This window comes from Acomys russatus, chromosome 12, assembly GCF_903995435.1.
Source record: "Acomys russatus chromosome 12, mAcoRus1.1, whole genome shotgun sequence".
NCBI lineage: Eukaryota > Metazoa > Chordata > Mammalia > Rodentia > Muridae > Acomys > Acomys russatus.
In genome coordinates, this window is record NC_067148.1 from 26,417,740 (window position 1) to 26,439,712 (window position 21,973).

The window sequence follows — 21,973 nt, forward strand, 5'->3', positions numbered from 1 at the left end:
AGAGACTGAGACCAATCAAACCTGGGGGTCGGGGGCAGGTCGTTGCTGTGAGAATGAAAGGAGGCACACGGAGTACTAGCATGTGTCTGGGATGAAGGAAATTCTCCCAAACAGCAGTTTTATCTTGAGGTCATTACCATTATCTCTTTAATATGCCCACAGAGAAGCCAGGAGCTGAACCTGGCAGGTGTGGGGGATGGGTGGGGGCAGGGGAGGGGTTGTTTGAGCAAAGCAGAAAAGCTGCCTGGACACTAACTGGTGACCTTGCCCAAAGCAAAGTCCTTAGAGTTCTGTGCCAGTCCTCCTGGGTTGGAGCTCCTCAGAGGCATGACAATTTGAATTTGTGATCCCTGGATTGTTCGTTCCATAAGGGGAAGAAGAAAAAAAGGAATCCAATCTGGTTTGGGTCACAGGGGGTGGGGCTTGTCTTTTTCACTTGGGGAGAGAGAGAGCTAAAGACTCCTGGAAAACCAGTATGTGAAGAACCAGGAGGGAGCTGGAATTCAGCAAGAGTAGGTGAACTGTTCGTCCCTTCTCACTGTACCCCACTGTTCCCCAAGGAGGGGTGCGATCACATCCTCCAGTGTGCTGGGAATAGTGCCATCAGTTGCTGTCTAGTGGGGTTCTGGGGATGGTGGTGGAGGAAGCAGGTGAGCATAAGAGGTGAAAGATGACCCTGGCACAGCTCTGCCAGTCCTACTGTCATCCCCCAGGGCCAGCCCTGGTTGATAAAGCAGACATGGGAGGAGCTTCTTCCTGCAGGGAAAGGATGAGGTCAGAGGACACTGCTTAGCAGAGAATCAGCTGTCCTAGCAAAATGGAGGCCCCAGGTGGGAAGGGATTAGCCAGCCCACATTTCTTTGCTGATGATCTCCTCCAACCCCCTCCTTCCCTTCCTCTTCTAGCTAGCTGGTCCCCCCACCCCCCACTTCCCAGTCACTCGGATGAGCCACACAGCCCTGTCCAGGCCTTGGAAACAGTTCTCTCAAGCCCAGCAGAGGCAAAAGCAAGGTTAGACCCAATCTAGCGGTTTAACCTAAGGCTGAGCCAGGATATAGTTGATGGCTTCTAAAGATCATATGCCCAGCCTTGCTTGGTAGCATCCTCCTGACCACACTGCTGGCCTCTTTTCCAGGTAGAATGACACCGGGTGGAATACCTCCCTCCCTCCCTGAGGCCCCAGGACACTTGAACAAGACATAGATGAAGGGCTACGATGGCAGGCCTCTCTACCCCAGCAAAAAAGCCTGAGGGCTACTTTTCTCTGAAGTTGTGCCTCATGAGTGATGGGGAGGGGCAGCCAGGAGTTCAGAGTGGTAGAGAACTGAGGGTACAGTCCAATCTGGGAGACAAAGTGTGTCTTTGAGTGCACACGGTCTGGGGCTCTGGGTGCACAGAACTGGGATTTTGAGTTGCTTCAAAACTCCACCCAGTTGTAGAAACCTTCCAAGATTCTTCCTAGAGACGCAAGCCCAGCCAAACAAAGGCCTTAGCAGAGTAGCCTGGAGATACTTCTGGGCTCTGGCTGCTCCCTTTAATAGACCCGAGATTCGGACAAGCTACTCAGTATCGCTTCACTAAGTCTATTTCCCCACTGGTGAGTTAGGATGCTGAGGGTTATCCTTCTAAAGAATGCTGCGGGTGTTAAACAAGACAGCGTTTGTGACATGCCTAATAGGACACTTGCCTTTGCTAATTAATGGCAGCTGCTACTGTAATTATCCTGGTTGTTTTCCTAACTCAAGGCCTCTTCCACGGCTGCCCAGGGTCCTCGTGGTGGCGCACTTTCAGCCAGCCAGGAGACCAACCTGAGGCTTCTTACCTGACTCACTGGGCACGTACTGGTGACCCAAGTCCTCTTGGACACTGCCGGAGAGGTTTGGTTGCGATAAGCCCTTGTCCTTGCGCAGCCTGGAAAGGCCCCATCGGTGCCGGCTTCGGCTTTCCCCTGGAGCTGTACAGACCGAGACTCGTGAGCTCTTACGTAGCCACTACCAGACAGCACACATTGTTCACGGAGCTCTCAAAGTAGAAGACAAACAACCCAACAAAACAAAAAACCTTGTTCCTCCTCTTCCTAGCCTCGTGTCTCTCCACTTTCTCTCCCCCCCCCCCCCGTCAACGCCTCCCTTCCGGCCTCTGGAGCCCCCTCTAGCACGCCAAACCCACTTTTCACTTAATCCCTCCTTACCTGAGGAACCCGATGTGCCGCTGGCCTCTGAGCCCAGAGACTCAGCGGAAGGTGTTGTGGCACCAGCCTGAGAGGCCAGCTGATTATGGGGAACACCGAGGCGTCTCAGGCTCTCCCCTTCGGAAGTAGCCCTGCGCAGCCGTCCGAACAGCGGCGTGCTGCGACCGGAGGCGCCCCCGGAGTCCTCGCTGCTGCCGCTGCGCTGCAAACGGCTGGACAGACGCTCCAGCGTGGAGCTGAGTCTCCTGCGCACCGCCAACACTGGGGAACCCCGCGTTGAGCTACCGCCTTCCGAGCTCTCCCCGTCTCCACCGCGGGACTCCCAGGCCGAGTGTCGCTGCCCGGGAGGGGTCCTCCGCAGCTTCTGCGACAGGGACAATGAAAGGCGGCGCACGAGGCCAGGCTCTCCTGCTACCCTGAGGTCCTGCACAGAGTGCGAGCGCTCGGGCCGTCGCACCAGCTCTAGCGGAGTTCCCGCCGGGCTAGGCCGGTAGATGCCATCGTCCTCCGCCCCACGGAAGGGACCGCGCTCCTCGGAGCGCGAGCGGCTCAGTAGCCGCAGGCCCCGAGACAGTGGCGATTCACGGCTGCGCTTGAACTTAGCCTCGAACACGGCCTCTGATTCCAGGTTCTCGATGCTACCGCTGAGACTACTGCCTGGCCTGGGGGGCACCGTGGGGACTCGGGCTTTCTCAGCTAGCGCTGGGGGAGTTCTGGCCGAAGGCACGCGCTTATCGGAGGCTCCGGGAGGTGGGGAGGCTACCCTGGCAAATACAGCCGCGTGGGGCTTGGGCTCTGATGGAGACTCAGCGGGGCCCTGTGGGGACAGGTTGGGACTGGACAGCTGGAGTGACTGCATGATCTGGGCATAGGGGGTGAGAGGCTGCGCTGGCATTAGCAGAGCCAAAGGGGGCTGTGCAGGTTTGGCAGCTCGGACTGGTTCTGGTTTAGGCTCTGGGACCTTCTCTGGGACAGGCTGAGGTGCCGGGGGCTGGGGAGACTCTCTGGGTGTGGCAGCGGAAGGTTCTGGGGACTTGCTGATACCGGGTTTGGGGACGCTGGGCTTCGCAGGGCTGGGTGGCTGGGTCTCGCTAAGGGCAGATAAGGAGGGGGACTCTTGCAGCCTGCGGGCCCCAAGCCTGGCGACGGGGATTTCTAAGGGCGCCCCCGCGCGACGGTGCCGACCCCGGGGCTCTGCTTCACCCTGAGAGAAGCTGCTGCTCTTTTGCAGGCCCCGAGACTCGGGAGGGGGTTGGTGGTGGGGTGCAGCCTCGCTGGAGGCAGCCCGAGCCATCCTGGGATCCCGTGCACGGCCCCCTAGGCTCTCCAGCAGGGGGCCCCTGAGGCCGCTGACCTTGCCATCCTCTGGGCCTCCCCTCAGCAGCCTCTGACGCAGGGCCTGCAGCCTCTGGGCGTACTCGCCCTCACCCAGGCCTCCCCGAGTCAGGCGGGTGGCACCCGGGCTGGGGCTCCTGCGCTGCGGCAGTTCCACAGATGCTGCCTTGTGCAGGCTCCGGCCCGGCTCCCGCGACCCGACCCGGGGCAGGGCGCTCTCAGCAGAGCTGCCCCTACGGAGCTCTGGCCGCCTGGGGCTAGGCCCATCTGGTGGCTCCTGGCCTGGAGAGGGGAGTGCCTCAGGGCTGGGGGACTCCTGGTCCTTAGCGGGAGCCCTTTCCTGTTCTTGCCAGTCCATGGGGGTGGCAGCCCCAGCGTCCGGGGACCCTAGAGCCTCATCTTCAGTAGGGATGTCGGTGAGGGATACCCGAGAACCTGAGAACTCAGGCTGCAGGGGGCGGGGCACTGAGGGGAGCTCCTCCAACTCTTCCTCTTCCGAGTCTGAAGAGGATGAGAGTCCCCCACTCGGGGGTGGTCTTCTAGGCATGGCCACCCACACTCTCTCTGGGGGAGCCCGCAGCAGCTCCGGAATGGGGCGCAGCACCAGGTGGCACTTGTAGCTGACCTGAGAGCGCTGGAAACAAGGTGCCACAGTCAGACCAGAAAGGCCCAGACATAACTGCCTCCCAGACCCTTTTCAGCTCTGGGGAAAGAGGCATAGCGACAGGAGAGCAGCTCAGGCAGGAATGGGAAGAGTCAACATGGGGCTGGGGGAGTATGGGAGGCAATTAGTCTGGAAAGGACAGAAACAGGACCCGGACAAACTCACCTGCCATCTTCTCCGGGAGAGAAAGAGCTTCAGGTGATCTGTACTCACTTCTGCACCCTTTGCTTGTGTCTGCAAAACCAAGAAAGAAGGCCTGAGAGAAAACACTCTATCAACCCGGACCTTTCTGAGAGACAAAGTCCACTGTGGAGCTTGGAGCAAGAAGTGGTGGTTCCTGAGGATCTGGTCACCAGGGATCAGGCCAGAGTCACACCTGACACAAATTCTTTGACTATAAAGAGAAGCAGGTTAACAGGCAGTGCCTGAGGATAGCTTTCCCTTCACACTGGGCCCTGTGGTCCCCAGGTCCCCTTCTGTCTCTGTGTATGACCAGCATCCCAGACTTCTGAAGTGCTAGTGGTCCAGACTAATAGATTCTTCCTGTAGCACCGAGGCTCACTCTAATCCTACGTGTTTCTGGTCTGAGGAACAAACTCTTATTTCAAGAGATGCTAGCAGCCAGGTGCAGTGGCACACACCTGTAATCCCAGCACTAGGGAGGCAGAGGCAGGAGGATCGATGTGAGTTCAAGGAGAGCCCAGGACAGTCAAGGCTACACAGAGAAACCCTATTTCGAAAAGACAGACAGAGGGGGCGGGGGTGCTAGTACCATGGCTTGTCTTTTGCTGACCCAGCACAACGTTCAATGTTTTGTGCATCACAATTAGGGCCTTGAACATGTTATGCAAGCAGTCTGCCCCTGAGCTATATGATCTCTTCTAATGGCAAGTTTATTTAGATGCCTTTTCTGGACTCTTGACTGGCCACCTCCCCACCAGCATCTAGCACTGTGTCCCAGGATGCTGGGACTTGAAAATGATGAGAACCAATCACATGACATTCATAACAAGTGAGCTAGGCCAATGGAACCAGCCCAGGACAGAGATGGGCACCCAAAAAGGAAGGGAATTAGACCAGGACTGGTCTTGAGAACCAGTAAGAACCCTGATGAGGAACACACACACACAAACACACACACACACACACCAAGGATAGAAAGAGGAGTCCAGGCTTATACTGTGCTACTTCAGCTTGCTCATTGATTGGGGCCTCATTTCTTTATCAACAAAATGAGAGTAATACCATAGTCCTTTAGAGATCTATTACAAGGCTAATGGATCACTTGTCTATAAAATGTGTATCACAGTTAACACGTGTAATGCTCAGTAAGTAAAGTGTTGGTAACAGTCTCCCTCCACCTCTGACCACACTTGGGAGGACTAGACTCACTTTGAACCAAGGATGTTCCAGTGTCTCTTCTGCAGTAGGTCTCCTGTAGAGGAATGAGAAGTAATGATTTTTCGTTCATTCATTCATGAACGGTTGAGAAAAAGGGACCTTTGAAGATTTATCCAGGTGTGGTGGCGTATGCCTTTAATCCCAGCACTTGGGAGGCGGCGGTAGGTGGATCTCTGAGAGCTTGAGGCCAGCCTGGTCTACAGAGAGAGTTCCAGGGCAGCCAGGGCTACACAGAGAAACTGTCTTGAAATAAATAAATAGAAACACATCTTTAAAAAAAATTTTTTTTAAGAGCCAGGAGTTGCATATCTAAGGGCAGAGCTTGGTGGGGATGAGCAGGTAGAGGTGTGAGGGAGGAGGTCTCTGCAGCCAAGGGCTCCTGTACTCACAGCCGATCTTGCACCAGCACTTTGATGAGGAAGCCCCGGGCCTCCCTACTCAGACTCAGGAACGTAGTCTCCTCAAATGCCACGTTGTAGTTTCGGATATTCATCAGTGTCGTCCGATCATTCTCCCCCACAAATGGGGAGATGCCCGTCAAACTGCAGAGGCAGAGCAGGCTGTGGTGAGGGGTAGGCGGAGCCTCGAGGCTGAGTCTGAGATGAAGTGGCATGCCTGTGGCAGATCAGGGACGAGTGGAGGCCCAAGGTTGTGGGGACACCAGAGGCTGGGTACATTTGGACAGGAAGCCAGAGTTTTCATTTTCTTGTCCTGCTCCCTTGAGGCCCTTGGTTAGATAGAGAGTTAGTGGTGCCTTGCTTTGGAGGATAAGTTCTGCCCTTCCTCTAGTGTGGGCTCTCCATGAGGAAAAGTGCTCCCTTCTATTCTATGCTCTGGACCCTCTGGGACCAGGTAGTTCCCTGACAAGATGGTGATAAGTCTGTACTGGCTGCTTTGGGTCCAGTGTGCCCATTTCTTACAGAGCTGCGACATGCCAAGCAAGGTAACTAGACTCCTGCATGTGAAACACCTTAGTGAGAAAGAAAATGGAGTGGGCTGTGGACCCTGTAAATGTTAGGGGTGAGCCAATCGGGAGACTGCAGAGGGGTCCTTACCAGAGGAAGGCGACGACGCCCACGGGCCTGTAGGAAATCAGAAGTATATGTGAGAGGCCAGCCCACCCAGTCCAGCCAGAAATGAGTAGCTCTCGCCACCACCGTTCATAAAAGGATGAATTCTCCCTGGGAATACTGCATGGGAGTACTCAACCCAAAGTCAAAGGGCCATAGCAGGGTGGGCTGAGGAAGCCCAGAAATCTGAGGACCAATAAGCTTACTCTAGTCTTACATGGGAAGTCTCAGCCCCAGGGATGCTGGGAGCTAAGAACTGCCTGAACTGAGGCTCAGAAGGACTGGGTGAGCCCTGAATGATGAAAGATGAGCATCACGTGGGCAGGAAGAGAACCCTTAGGAGCAATGCCACCCACTGACCATCAGAAGAGAAATCCCAGTTTCCTGAAGCCATCTCTAGCCAGTGAGCCAATCCCCAACATGGCCAGCACAGCATTACCAGATGTCAGTGACTCCGGACACGGGGCTCTGGTTGACAATCTCAGGTGCTACAAACTCTGGTGTGCCATACTGACAGTACTGGGGCTCCCCTGGAGTGAGTTCCTGGGCATTCCCAAAGTCACAGATGCGCACGTGCTCTTCGCCCCCTGCACCGTCCCAGACTAGAAGGTTCTCCGGCTACAACCAACGTGAGTAGGAGCTGATTAAGGAAGAATACCCCACAGGGTAGCCCCACCTCCTGTTGCTTTCCACAGTCCCTCCTCACCTTGACATCGAGGTGCAGCACATGGCTCTGATGCAGATAGCATATCCCCTCTAGCACTTGCCGCATATAGGCCCGGGTCTGTGAAAACAGGGGGTCGGGGGACAGAGTCCGTGGAGGTGGGAGAGCACTCTGATCATCACTAGGGATGTGGCAAGAAGTCAGGTCATGCCTGGGCAGTGGCCTTCAGATGGCTCATGAAAGCTTGTCTGTGGCTCACCACATAGGATGAGGGATGCTAAGACTAAGGGGTTACCATGTACCATGTGTACCGTGTGCACAGTACACAGACGGAGAATAGTGATTTACATTACACTAAATAGAACTGTGCAGTATACAGCTGTACATCCAGGCAGTGAGATTAAAAAAAAAAAAAAAAAAAAAAAAAAAAAAAAAAAAAAGTCTAGGTAGTTTTTATTGATCCCAAATGTGAGGAAAACTAGGAAGCAATGGAACTGGGGACCGGAATGTGTCTGCTGTTGCTTACAGAAGACAACACAGGTCTTGTCTTGGGGACTAGGGGATTCTGCTGTCTGTGTTCCCCATCCCTGGCTTCCTTGTGGGCACAAATGGCATGTATAAGACCCACCCATCATCCTAAGAGTTCACCCGGATGAAAGATGGTGCACAGCCTTGCCCCTGCCACCCTCTGCCCTCACCTCAGACTCACACACGGTGGGCTTCCTGGCCATGCGCTCTAGAAGCTCTTCTGTGCAGCTGTGTTGTCCGTTAAGGAGTACATCAGGCACTAAGTAGCCCTCTCAGTCCCAGAACTGAGCCCAGCCTCTGCTCAGCCCAGGGCCCTCACTCCCCACAAAGTGCATCTGACACAGTCAGACAGGCCACAGACACTGCGTCCCATTTTTCTAGCAGCAAGGTACACAGATGAGGAGACCTGCCTAAACCTGAGCTCTCAGGCGAGTCCGTTACCCTTCTGAGCATAGGTTTCCTCAAGGAGTGAGATGAAGGTGACAGATCCTCTCCCGGCCTGTGAAGCATTGTACAGGGCTCAGATTACAGTAGAATCTTATTGACTGGAGACTGAGCTTTCTGACTATAGTTGAGAGTAACCCAGAGGTCCATGTAATGAAATTATCTGACTTTTTGCTGAGGTCTGGACTTGAACAATGCACGCTGTGAGGCTGGCGTGCAGGTCTGAGTCACCCTGCTCCAGGAGGGTCAAGCCAACCATCAGCATTGCTGGCTCAGGGCACCTTTGTTCAGTCAAAGGCTTTATACAAGAGAAAGGCGTGGCTTTATGAAAAGAGTCCTGGTAAGTAAAAGAAGGTATGGGGGTTCTCACCGGAAGCAGAGTCCTGTCAACTGTGCAGATGTACTGCATTGCATCCTGTGATGAAAACATATGGTGTTTGCTAGCTGCAGGACCTTAGACTCTTTCATCTCTTTGTGCCTCTTTCATCAACCATAAAACAAGGACAGTGGAGATACACGAGGACAGGGCACGTAGTAAGTGTAAAGCCCGTGCAGCAGTGTCAGGCACACAGTAAATGCTATTTTTTTCTTAAAGACAAGGTTTCATTATGTAGCCCTTTGTAGACTCAGCTAGCCTTGAACTCACAAAGATCCCCTATCTCTACCTCCTGACAGCTGGAATTAAAGGCACACACCATCAGGCCTGGCATGAACTTAAGTTGGTGTTTGTTTGTTTTGTGTGTGTGTGTGTGTGTGTGTGTGTGTGTGTAAAACAAAAGATCTAGAAATGTTTTTCACAGACATCTCCAGATTCATCATTCATGCCAGTTGTCAACAGGCCCACCTTTTAAAAAAGGGTTTGACATAGCCTGGACTGGGCTGTGTAGACACAAATGACTGCAAACGTCTGATCTACCCACTGAGTACTGGGGTCACATGCAGTGCTGTAAACTGGACCCAGCGCTTTGAGCATGCATGCTAAGTGAGCTAGATCTCCACCCCAATTACAGCCCTAGCTCAAAGGACTGCACTTTGCAAAGGCCAAAACATGTTCCCAATTTGCCTTTACAAAAGGACAGCCTTTCATCCCTGCCTTGTTCCAGGATACAGCTCCGTAACAATGACAAGTCCCCGGCGCCTCTCGAAGGCTTCATGGAAGTAGAGCACAGAGTCATGCTGGAGTTGGGCCAGCAACCGGGCCTCACGTCTTGCTGACGGCTTGGGCTTGGCCTGGCTAGGGATAAACTTGGCTGCAAACTCCAGGCCTGAGCTCCTCTCCACCACACGCCGCAAGTAGGAGAAGGCACCCCTGAGTGACACAGGGAGAGCGACAGGACACTGCTGTTACTATAGCACTGACCTTCCATCCTTCCTGGCCCTCAGACCCAGCAACCTCTCTTGGTCCTTGATGCCACCTCCTCCTTGCCCCACACCTGCCAATCTCTTGGTGGATGTCGTAGTAGTCGCTAAGTCGTCTTCCTCGGTGCTCCTCATCCTCTCCGACCCCCTCGACCTCCATAGCTGTCTGAGCTGGGAAGGGAATAGATGCCCCCATGTTGGGAGAGAGACAAGGGCAGAGACATATGTGGGACAGATTCAAAAAACAAAGGACAGAATGCTGGGGCTAGCACATGTGGTAGTGGGAAGTGCCTGCCCCTTCTCCCCAGAGCACTAACCCACCTGAATGCACAGACAACTCTGCCTTGCAGGAGACTTCGCCTGCCAGGTTCCTAGCTGTACAGGTATACACGCCACCATCTTGGCTTCCTGCGCTGAGCAGCACCAGGGAACACTCGTTCTCTTCATACACGAAGCTCACATGGTTGCTGTCTGCCAGCAGCTCCTCATCCTGCAGAGGTGGGTGTCACCAGCAGCCTGGGTCTGACCTTACTGCCACCCGGGGCCCTAGCTTTTCCTCCATACCTCACGGCCCCTTAGCTATTCTTCCTCTTTCATCTGGACCTGAAAGCCCGGAGTGTGCCTGTCAAGCCCCACTTCTGCCTCCGTTCAGTTCCTCCAACCCTGGACCAGAACCAGCTTCTCCCTTATGACTTGTTAATAGCCCCTAAGCCATCCTGGGCAGTGGTGGTACAGACTTCTAAGCCTAGCACTCAGGAGGCAGAGGCAGGCAGACCTGTGAATTTTAGGCCAGCTTCGTCTACAGAACACGTTTCAGGAGAGTCAGGACTACACAAAGAAATGCTGTCTCGGAAAAACCAAAACCCAAAACCAAAACAAAAGTAGCCCCTGACCGCGCAGTCCCCAGAGTCCCACCTCCTCTTCCTAACCATGCTTCTGCCCAGACACGTCTCTTCGAAGGCCTCCCAGGACCCTACAACCCCTGGCTCCCTGCCAGCTGCTACAGCCCACACTCCCCTCTGACCTTGAACCACATGATGTCCGGCAGTGGTTTCCCCTCAACTACCACAGCAAAGCGAGCAGTTTCTCCAGGCCCCACCTCCACATCTTCCATGATAGACTCAAACCGAGGAGCCTCTGCAACATACAGGGACAAGAGAGGACCAGATGTCATCACCACAGGGGCCTGTCTCCTCAGTCCCTGTCCTTATCAGCAACTGGATAATGAGAATACCAGCCTTCCCACCCCCCACACACCCCTGAGGACACCAGAGTTCCTGCTTGGCTCTCCCTAACAAGGTGCTTTCCAAGGTCCAGAAGCATGGTCACCAGTACAAGTCACTTTGTGGGACCCTTAGGATTCATTTGATAGCTTTGAAATTAGGATATTTTCACACATAGAAGAAAATCTGAACTTCCTGTCTTCTTGTCTATAGCTATACAAGGCTTCCTTTCTGCAGTAACCGCGAGGCTGGTGCAGTGTGGCTCAGAGCTGCCCCCTGTGGATGACTGCTCTTCTCAACACCCCACCTGGTGGCCTCTGCCTGCCCGTACTTGGCCCCTGCAAGAGGAGGCTGGGGATGTGACTTAGAATAATGCTCCTGAAGGACACTGGCTCTGTCTCGAAGCTTCTCTCTCTCTCTCTCTCTCTCTTTGAATCTTATTTAAATGTCTAGGAAGCCTTCTACTGTTTGGGAGATGACAAGCCGAACAAAAAGCAACTGCCTAAATGTTAACTGGACAGTCTGGGTGTGACATCTCAGCTTGCTTCTCCCACAAAGTGCACCACCACATTACTCCCTGCCAAGCGGCCTCTAATCCTCATTAGAGTTAGAAACACTTTGCAATGTGCCTTGTAAAGACTCAGAATCCCGGATCCTGTGTTCTGAGCGTGTATTGAGGACCCCAGCTTTAAAGGAGCAAAAGTAATCAATTCCCAAGGAAAACCAAAATGGAGCAGCTGGGTATAGCCTGCCACCATCCTAGGGACCTGCCTGGCTTTGTATAGACAACAGGGGAGCCCCCATTCCGGGGCCCGGGAAAGAGGCTGTTTGTGGCAGGCAAAAGAAGAGGGTTCCCTTTCTACCTCCCCTGCCTGGCTGATGGTGAAGTAGGACCAAGCAGGATCTGGTATAAGCCCTGCGTCCCTTTTGGCTCTGGCTGGTTCAGATAGTCTACCTCAACCATCATTCATGTCAGGCTAGGATACAGGGCTCCTAGGCCTCTCCGAGTGCCAAATTTGGCTACACCTGGGAAGAGTGACAAGTCTTGAAGATACTAAGGTCTGGGGACAGAGTGGTGACTGAGTAGGAAGTGCAGGGTAGGTGCTGGGCAAGAGCAAAACTCCAGAAATGGAAACCTCATTATCAGAGGGGTCAGGAGGCTCCCAGCTCCTCCTCCTCCTCCCCCTGTGGCTGCTCTGTATCCACCTCACAGTTGCCTTCCCTCTAGGAACTTGGTCCCCTGTCTGCTGAGGGAGGGGGCAATCTATCAAGGTCAAAACTCTGGAGGTTTTTAGTGAACTTCAGTACCTTTTTTTTTTTTTTAAGCAGCAGAAAATGTTTGCTTGCTCTTAGATTGTCTGTGCTAACTAAAATGTCACTTTCTTTGCTTTTGGCTGAAATGGTATCCACTCAGCAGGTAGCAATTGTCTGTCCAGGTGGATCTGAAGTTTTAAGTGGCAGTTACAGATGCCGGAGTTAATTAACCATCCAACACACAAAACAGTGGCTACTTAATGCACGCCACAGCTCAGCAGCTCTGACTTTAGAGAAGTTACAAGAAGGGACTTTGGTTCTCGGCCTCATGCTAAAGGTGACAGTGCCGCTGTCAAACTGGCCGTGCTGAAGGGTAACCAGGCACCTCACAGACAGGCAGGTGATAAGCTGTGCTTGAGGGTTTGTTTTTTAATGAACTCCTCCTTCCATACTGTTTTTAATCAGAGACACTGTTTCCTTACTGTTTTTAGCACACAGCCTAGTAGTACTCACAGCTTTGCAGTCTGACATGGGAACTTGAACCCAGTTCCTGTACTTAGACTCTGTGACCCTGGGCCAGGTTTCTCAACACTTTGACCTTGTTTCCTCATCTGCAAAACGGGAACAGCAGCTAGCCCCATCTCACAGAGTTGATGCATTAAATGAGGTATGCTAAGTACTTCACACCAATCCTGGCTCATATGAGATGCTAAATACTATATATAACATTATATACAACAGTGTGTGTGCATATAGGGGTGTGTGTGTGTGTGTTAGTGCCAGAGATCAAACCTAAGGCCTTGCACAAAGCAAGTACTCTACCGTAAACTAAATTCCAGGATTTTTTTTTTTTGGTTTTTCGAGACAGGGTTTCTCTGTGTAGCCTTGGCCATCCTGGACTCACTTTGTAGACCAGGCTGGCCTCGAACTCACAGCCTGCCTCTGCCTCCTGAGTGCTGGGATTAAAGGCGTGCACCACCATGCCCGGCTGATTTTTTTTTTTTTTTTTAAGACTAAACCTGGGTAGTGTTGGCGCATACCTTTCATCAGCACTTGAGAGGCAGAGGCAGGTGAATCTCTGTGAGTTCAGGGCCAACCTGGTGTAAAACACAAGTTACAGGATACGGCTATACAGAGAAACTGTGTCTCAAAAAAAAAAAAAAAAAAGTCTAGCACTCCTTCACTTGTAGCTCAGGGCCCAGGTGGCCTCAAACTCACAAACTTACAGCCTCAGCTCCCTGAGTGCAGTTATAGGCCATGTCATCACGCATGGTCAATAAATATTAATATTACCACTGTTATTATTACTAATATTGGATATTGTTACTTAGAAGGACAGGTCTGAGAGGGAGCACATGGGATTGAACCTCCAGCAATGGCAGCATGCCTCAGAGGGAGGACTATGAAGAAGTTGTCACCTACCTGCCAGCTCCAGAGTGACAGAACAGGCCTTTGTGCCGTGGCGGTTTCGGGCAGTGCAGGTAAGGGCCCCCAGGTCTCGGCGGCTCACTCGGCAGATCCGAAGACAATACTGGTCATCATCTGGCTGCCTGAGTTCATACACGCCTGTGCGGGCCTCTAGGAGGGCTCCTCGGCAGCTAAGGAAGATATGATGAGTGATCTTGCCAGGTTGGGGTGGGGGTGGGGGTTGGGGCTGGACGATCACAGGTAAGGGGGTTGGTGAGCAAGGACTCATACCTCCTCCAAACAACCTGGGCCTCCACATGGTTAAAGGTGACAGTGACACAAGCAGGCTGGCCCTCTACCACATACACAATGTCCGGTTTTTCCAGCACAGCAGGGGCCTCTTCCAGGGGTGGGCCTGAGGGTGGGGCAGAGAACACAGACTCTGTGCTAGGCTGAGGGTGGGGTGGGAGGGGCCAGGGGGGCATGGTACCCTCTGCACCTTCACCCCTCACCCCACTAGAGCTCCACTTTTACAGATGGAGAAGTTGAGGTTCAGAGAGGTGGAACATCCAGGAAGTGGGTAAGGAAGGACAAAAGCCTTGTACCCAGACCACTGCTACCACTGATGGCTCCTGCCAAGCAACACTGTCTACGCTGCAGTTACCAAGTCTAGAGCAGCCTTGGGGCCTCCATCGCTGACCCCACCCCCACCCCCATCCACACAGCCTTGGCCTCACCGTGTTCTACCAGTTGCACAGGCTCCGACGGAGCGGACGGCTTGCTGCTGCTCTTGCCGCTGGTGCTGAGGACCCGGAAGATGTGCTGCAGTCCCTTCTTCAGCCCTGTGGCTGCCCACTCGGGCTCCCGCAGGCCCGTAACCAGTGCCGTCCACTGGTCCGAGCCCAACACTTGGTGCTGTACAGTGTACGTCAGGGAATCTGGATCTAGAGAAGAAACAGCAAAGACGTCGCTGATCCTACTTCTAGCACACAACCTACTCCTGTCTCCCATCATAAGCTCAAAAATCTGCACCTTTTAGTGTCCTGGCCTGAGCCTGAATGGTTCATGCCCCCACCCCCCACCCTCTCCCCTGTGTGACCTTCACCTACCAATAGCCATGTCCAGACTTCTGGGTGGGTTCCAGGATAGTGTAACCATCCTCCCTGTCACAGCCACTACTTGTGGAGCACCATCTGGAGGGCCTGGGACCACATCTGAAAGCCACAGGTGGGATGCGTTGGGTGCTTCAAAGCCTCATAGCTCTACAGGATCACCAACCCTTAGGCAGGAAGCTGGGCTGAGGTTCAGCCGAGGTCACAGGGGCAATGAAAGCTGTTCCCTCAGGAGTGGAGAGGGAGCTGGTGAAGAGGCCCCCACTCCCAGCCTAGCCCTTGGTTGGTGCCAGGGACCATAGTGGACACAGCTGCTAGAGAGGACACTTGCCTCACCTGTGACATAGAGGTGGGCGTAGCAGGCAGCTTTGCCCAGCTTGTTGGCGATGACACTCTTGTAGACACCAGCATGCTGAGGCCCCACAGCTGGGAACACCAGGCGATGTATGTCCCTGTCTGTCGGGGGCGGGGTGGGGGGAGGGGTGATACAGACACATAGTTGATCAGGAGGGCACTTTGTGGGCTGGGCCCATGCCAGTTCAAGCCTGGCCACATATACATTACCTACTGGAGGGAGAGAGCAAAGGGGAAAAGGACAGGACAGCCACCAAGAGGCACATGCTTCCTGTAGCCTCATTGGCCCTTTAACATTTCAAGCCTAGCTACTTGGCATCTTCTTCTCACACAGGGCTTGTCTCTGTATGTTCCCAACCTTGTGACAGCCCCACCTTGTTCCTGTACCCCCAAAGGGTTACAACTTTCAAGTCAGTGTTCTGACAAAATTTTGTCAGTAGGTCCCTCCCTCAGTCTCTTCTCCCAGTGGCCACTGTTTGTTCTCCTCTCCAGTGGATCCTGAGGAAAGCCCAGCAGAGATCAGCCAAACTCAGAGACCCCAGTGCCCTCCCCACCATCTGCTGCTCCTTCCCGACCCTCAGTCCATCGGTCTCAAACAGGCCACGGGAGTTCCACCTCGGAGTCTTGACTCACCAAACTCCTCCCTTTTCAAACATTCTCAGCTCTTTTGTTGTTGTTGTGGTTGTGGTTGTTTTTGTTATTTGAGACAGAGTTTTCTCTGTGTAGCCTTGGTTGTCCTGGACTCACTTTGTAGACCAGGCTGGCCTCGAACTCACAGCGATTCACCTGCCTCTGCCTCCCGAGTGCTGGCATATTCTCAGCTCTTACCTGGAGCTTTCTTTTTCCTTTAAGACTTAGTTCAGGCGCATGCTGGGGAAGCCCATCCTGTCGTGGCTCCACCCCCTCTTCTCAGTACCCTGATACCCTCCCTGGGTCTCCAGCCCTCTTGAGGATCATTGCTGGGTACCAGGTCCCAATGACTTTGGAGATTTCTCCTTTTCACTTCTATGAGTGACAGCTCCTGTCCAGCTTACTCATTTCACCTAGATCTCAATGCTTTTCATGCAGTAAGTGACAAATGTGACAAATATATGTCATATTATATATGCCCTAACACACACACACACATATATATATATTTAGAGTTGCCTGCTCTGTGTTCGTCCCATGCCAAGTACTTGACATGGGTTTCTCAGCCCTAATCCTCTCAACAACTCTACGAAATTACCTCCATTTACCAATGAGGTCGGAGACATTAATTGACTTGTCCAAGGTTCCACAGCTAATAAATGTTAAAGCAATGGTTTGAACTTAAGTTCCATTTCACTCCAAAGCTCATTCCTTCCTTTGAGCTCCATCAATGATAAGGATGCTGTCTCTGGCAGGCCATGAGGAAGGGCTGGCCTGTGCTGTTCTCCCTCACACCAAGGATGTCCCCAAACACTCCGGCCTTCCTTTAGCAGCTATCTCACGTCAAATGGCCGTCCATTTATTTATCTCTGCCCACACTATTTATAAGGGAAGAGACGAGAAACCAGAGGCTGCCAGTGACCCCAGACCCCAGATACAGGCACAGCAGCGACAGCAACTCAGATCCTAAGAGAACAGTCATCCAGGGCCTCAAAGTAAATGGGGACACAGAAAAGTGTGTGAGTAGGCTATGACAGCTCCAGAGCTGCTAGAGATAAGATGAGGGTGGGGTTGGGAGAATGGAATGTGAGTGACTAAACACAGTCTCTACTTCTTTTTCTTCTTTCCTCTCTCTCCCGAACTCCCTTTTCTTTCCTTTCTTCTCCTCCCCCTCCCCTCTCCTCTCCTCCTTTCCTTTGAGAGGGTTTCATGTAGTCTGGAGTAGCCTAGAAATCACGATGCAGCTGAGAATGACCTTGAACTTCGGCTCATCTTTTCTCTACCTCCCTGACGCTGGCATCACAGGGGCATGCCGCCATGCCCAGTTCATGGGGTAGTAGAGATCACACCCAGAAGCTGGGTGTGGTGGTGCATGCCTTTAATCCCAGCACTCGGGAGGCAGAGGCAGGCAGATCTCTGTGAGTTCGAGGCCAGCCTGGTCTATGAAGCGAGTCCAGGACAGCCAAGTCTACACAGAGAAACCATGTCTCGAAAAACCAAAAAAAGGAGAAGAAGAAGAAGAAGAGGAGGAGGAGGAAGAAGAGGAGGAGGAGGAAGAGGAGGAGGAGGAGTAGTACCTGCCTCACACGACTATGGCAAGATAAGATTGTCCCTGTCATGTCTTCAGGACTTGGAATGCACCATATAGAAAGCACCTATTAAGGGGCTATTAGCAGGAGGAACTCACGTGAGATCCATGTTGCTTCAACAGTAGAACACAAGTGTCACCGTGGGAAAATAACCAGACAAGAGAACTCCAGCCCAAGTCCCGACTCCCTTTTCTATTTCCTGTTTGTCAGCAACCCTGGATCAGCTTCCTGTCAGCAAGACCCTGAACTCGCCAGACTTTCCACGGAGATTTTCTCAGGCTTATGAGCAGCGATGCTTCATCAACAGCATGAGTAGTGGCATCAAAAACTGTGTTGAGATTTGGGGCTGGAGAGATGGCTTGGAGGTTAAGGACACTGACTGCTTCTCCAGAGGTCCTGAGTTCAATTCCCAGCCACCACATGGTGACTCACAACCATCTATAATGAGATCTGGTGCCCCCTTCTGGCATGCAGGCAGGATATTGTATACATAATAAGTAAACAAATCTTTTTTTAAAAAAACTGTATTAAGATTTATTATTTGGGGCTGGAGAGATGGCTCAGAGGTTAAGGACACTGACTGCTTCTCCAGAGGTCCTGAGTTCAATTCCCAGCAACCACATGGTGACTCACAACCATCTATAATATGATCTGATGCCCTCTTCTGACCTGCAGGTATAAATGCAGGCAGAACACTGTATACATAATAAATAAATAAATAAATATTTATTTATTATTTGCTAATTACTTGCTGCCTACCTGGCTCTGCTTATGAGGAAAGCATGTGTGTGTGTGTGTGTGTGTGTGTGTGTGTGTGTGTGTGTGTCTCACAGATGTGTGTTTGTATCTGTATCTGTATATTGAACTGTCTTCATTCTCATCACAGCTCACTTGCAAATGAGAAAGGAAAAGCCCTGTGGATTCTGTAACCTACCTGCAGTCCCCACGCTGGTCAGCAGCAGGCTGTACTGCCTGCCCAGTAAGTGCTAACAGAGCCACTCGGGGGTCAGTCAGCAAATGGCACTGCGTGGACTCAAGAAGGGACAGACTGACCTCAGAGCCCCTAAAGGCTCTGCTCCCCAGGCCCTCCCATCTCTCACCAGACTATGAAGACCCCAAGGGGTCCTAGGGGAGGATCCAAAAAGCCAAGAGATTGCTAGGTCTCTTCCCCATCACATACACTGTGTCATGCGCCGGTCGTCACTGCTTTGAATGCGATGGCCGTTGTGGAACCAGCTGATGGTGGGGTAGGGCAGGCCGGTCACTTGGCACTCCAGCATGGCTTCCTTCGCTAGTCCCACTTCTAGATCTTGCAGAGGCCGCAGGAAGTCAGGGATGGACAACCTCTCTAGATCTCCATGCTCGGGCTCCTCGGGGATGGACGGCATTTTCTCCAGCTTCGAGCTGTAAGAACCACACGGCTGCCCAGACGTGCACAGTTATGCCCTCCTGCCTCAGGGTTAAGGGTACCTCAGAGGCACTGCAGGCAGCACCTAGGTGGTACCTGGGGCCGGAGGCGGTTGTCCGAGGCTCCTCCACATACAGCTGGGCAGAGCAGTGGGCCTGGCCATGAGTGTTGGTGGCACTGACTTCATAGATTCCTTCGTCCTCGCTGCCCACGTGGGCAATGTGTAGTGAGTGTAGACCTCCGTCCTGTTGCAGCCGCACGTTCTCACTCTCATTCACGGGGTGGCCTGGTGGGGGACATAGATGCAAATCTACTATAGCAGGGGGGTCGACCTATCCTTTGGGCACACCCTATCTTGGCCCTCAATGTTTTCTCAGCATATTCAGGGTGGAGGAACCATACCGAAATGAGTCCAGGTCACAGAAGGAGGAGGGGTACCGCTGATCTTGCAATCCAAGCGGGCAGCACGGCCTTCTAGCACCTCTACATCTTCCAGCAACCGGGTGAACAGAGGGGCCAGCGATGGCCGGACTGTCAGCCGAGCACTGCAGGTCAGTTCATCTGGGAGAAAGTGGGCAGCAGTGGGTCAAAGAAGGGCTGTGGAGCACCAGACACTCGATCTCACAGGTTCATTGCCGCCTTAAGACTTTGAGCTGAGACCTCCAAAGGCTCAGCATGAGGGCTGAGACTCATAGACCAGGCCTTCCTAGGAGGCAGGAAGTCAACAGAGATGAACAGCAGCATGTCAAGGTAGGCTGGGGGCGCTGTAGGAGCACAGGACCTCTTAACCTTGCTCTGTCCATTTGCGATGAAACATAGCTTTATTCTGAGGATCTTTGTTTGTTTGTTTGTTTGAGATAGGGTTTCTCTGTTTACCCCTGGCTGTCCTGGACTCACTTTGTACACCAGGCTAGCCTCGAACTCACAGAGATCCTCCTGCCTCTGCCTCCCAAGTGCTGGGTTCTTGAAAATAAGCCCTTGGCCTTGACTTTTCTCTGTGTCTGGTTCATGTCCACACTGTCCTGCCTGTTATATACCCAGAGCAGACGCCTCTTGGTCCCAACTCCATAGCCTCTACCTGAGAGACAGGTGCCTTCATCTCTCCTCTTCACTGAGAAAAGGACCAGGGCAGAGATGCCATTGATAGTAACAAGAGCTGGCACCCACGGGTTGCCAGCCTATGACTTTCACGGAGCTTTGTTCTCTGAAGGGATCTCACTAACCATGCCAATCCCCCACCTGGTAGGCATTAGCACCAGCCCCTCTCACAGCCCCATCATCATAGATGGATGGAATAAAGCCCAGACAGGGGAAGTGACTTATCCAAAGACATATGCTTGTCAACTTGCAGGGCAAGACTAGAGATGCCCAAGTCAGGCTGGGTTTCTAAATCTCAGTAGAAGTGTTCTGTCTTGGGAAAAGTAAACACAGAAACACAGTATCCCTTTCCATCCCAGGTGGGTCAACTTGTGGGTCGTGACCCCCTTGGGATCTAATGACCCTTTCACAGATCAGATAGCCTACATATCAGGGTATTTACATTACAACTCATAACAGTAGAAAATTTACAGTTATGAAGTAGCAATTTTATGTTTGCGGGTCATCACGACCTGAGAAACTATATTAAAGGGCTGCAGCGTTAGGAAGGTTAAGAACCACTATTCAAAGTGCTCACTGCTTTTGTGGGGTGGGCAGAAGTCCATACTATCTCCTGGCTCTAGCAGTTAAGAGTTTCATTTCCTGGGCATCTATTCTATACCCAACTCCTTCAGTCCCCTCCCCAGCTCTGGGCACCACAGCAGCCCTAGTACCTGAGTTAGTAGTTACCTTTGGCTGTGCTCAGCTTGCAGGTGTAGACACCACTGTCGTCCTCATGCACCGAGGTGAGCAGCAATTTGCATTTGTGACCATCAAAATGCATCTTGCATTTGAGCAGTGCAGGCTGCAGCAGGCGGCCACGGCACAGCCAGTCTACCTCCACGTCAGCTGGACCTGCCACCAGGCACTCAAACAGCGCCATCTCCCCGGCCCCCACGTCCACGTCCTGCAGGGGGGCCAGCACGGCCAGGGACCGGCTTTCAGGGTGTGCTGAGGGGAAGGCAGTCACAGGGGGCACAGACAGAGCAGAGACACACGGGGCAAGGAAGACACACACACGCACACACAGAGAGACAGACAGATACAGAGAGAGAGAGATGCATTTTTGGTTCCTCTGGAGACTACGAGAGCCCATCCGCCCCAGGCAAGACAGCAAGGAGCCCCTAGACCTGCCTTTGAGATGGGAACCCATGCTGGCCCCCTGGGAGGGAGAAGTGATGAGAGGTGAAAGGGAAAGCAAGAGAGGGGACCCAAAAAGATGGTGGCAACAATGGCGGCGGCGGTAAAGAAAACACAGCACACTAGCTGGGTACAAACTGGACTTTATTTGAGCTATGAAATAGTGTTTCCAAACCTCCACCCCCACTGCAACCCTGCTCCTGTGCTCAACCTGGCTACCTCTCTCATTCCCAGACAGAGCATGTTGGATGTGCCTATGAAGCAGGGTGCACCACTGGGTCCTAAGCTTGCCAGCAGCAGGGGCTTAGGCCCAGACCTCTAGTTTTTGGTCTCTTGTGCAATAGAAAGTGTTGTGCCATTTAAAACCCATTTCTGAAATGGTCAGTGCCCTGCCCCTTCCCGGTGAACCTCCTATCAGCTGTCCCTGTCTCTCTGGACCCCTCTATGTCATGGATGCCATGTTCTGTCATCTAATTCTGTCTTACCCCTCCTCAGCTCAGAGGCACCCTTCCCTGACTTTCACAGACACACAGACAGACAGACAGATAGACAGACAGTGGCCTGTAGCAGCATAGCACATGCACTCGCTTGATGCTCCCTATGGGGAGATTGGGGGAGCTTGGCACCCCTCATGGTTGTCCCTTCCCAGTATTCAGTTCTCTTGTGGGCTTCCTGGCCTGCACAGCCACATATCCACTTGGGGAGGGAGGATCCACCGGGGCCCATGGGCTACCCCAGGGTGCTGGATGGGCTAAGAAGGGAAGGCTGGGATAAGTCCGGGCCGGCGAGCCGGCTGGGTCTGTGGGCAGGAGGCAGTGAAACACAGCGAGGTCCGAGAGGTGCCTGAGACAGGGGCGCAGCTCGGAGGGTAGCAAGGGGCAGCGCAGGTGGCCCCCTGAGCTCACTCGCCTGTGTACAGACAAAAACCTCAGTCAGCAAGCGGCAGGTTAGTGCGGCACACGCACACACACGCGTGCACACGCGCACACTCACACACCACAGGCGCACAGACCTGGCTAGGGCCCCTCTGGATATGAAGCTGTCTCTAAAACTGCCACTTTCA

General features: G+C 53.0%; 1 protein-coding gene across 13 annotated transcripts in view; it reads right to left on the reverse strand.

The window, feature by feature from the left end:
• The window catches only part of Speg (striated muscle enriched protein kinase), a 57,478-nt gene that overhangs the window by 6,508 nt on the left and 28,997 nt on the right, over window positions 1–21,973 (reverse strand). For 11 of the 13 annotated variants that reach the window (XM_051154038.1, XM_051154039.1, XM_051154037.1 and 8 more), the window contains 22 exons: window positions 20,461–20,721; window positions 19,036–19,194; window positions 18,730–18,919; window positions 18,406–18,629; window positions 14,989–15,108; window positions 14,650–14,754; window positions 14,278–14,484; window positions 13,832–13,955; window positions 13,556–13,731; window positions 10,681–10,793; window positions 9,978–10,146; window positions 9,731–9,827; window positions 9,406–9,606; window positions 8,024–8,081; window positions 7,368–7,445; window positions 7,101–7,279; window positions 6,647–6,673; window positions 5,981–6,133; window positions 5,583–5,625; window positions 4,356–4,424; window positions 2,192–4,160; window positions 1,823–1,954 (listed from right to left, as the gene is read on the reverse strand). In XM_051154038.1, the coding sequence (XP_051009995.1) occupies window positions 1,823–1,954; window positions 2,192–4,160; window positions 4,356–4,424; window positions 5,583–5,625; window positions 5,981–6,133; window positions 6,647–6,673; window positions 7,101–7,279; window positions 7,368–7,445; window positions 8,024–8,081; window positions 9,406–9,606; window positions 9,731–9,827; window positions 9,978–10,146; window positions 10,681–10,793; window positions 13,556–13,731; window positions 13,832–13,955; window positions 14,278–14,484; window positions 14,650–14,754; window positions 14,989–15,108; window positions 18,406–18,629; window positions 18,730–18,919; window positions 19,036–19,194; window positions 20,461–20,721 (4,854 nt within the window). Of the gene's footprint in view, window positions 1–1,822; window positions 1,955–2,191; window positions 4,161–4,355; window positions 4,425–5,582; window positions 5,626–5,980; window positions 6,134–6,646; window positions 6,674–7,100; window positions 7,280–7,367; window positions 7,446–8,023; window positions 8,082–9,405; window positions 9,607–9,730; window positions 9,828–9,977; window positions 10,147–10,680; window positions 10,794–13,555; window positions 13,732–13,831; window positions 13,956–14,277; window positions 14,485–14,649; window positions 14,755–14,988; window positions 15,109–18,405; window positions 18,630–18,729; window positions 18,920–19,035; window positions 19,195–20,460; window positions 20,722–21,116; window positions 21,820–21,973 lie in introns of those variants that run through there. The other 2 variants (XR_007831480.1, XM_051154048.1) reach the window with 2 other exon arrangements.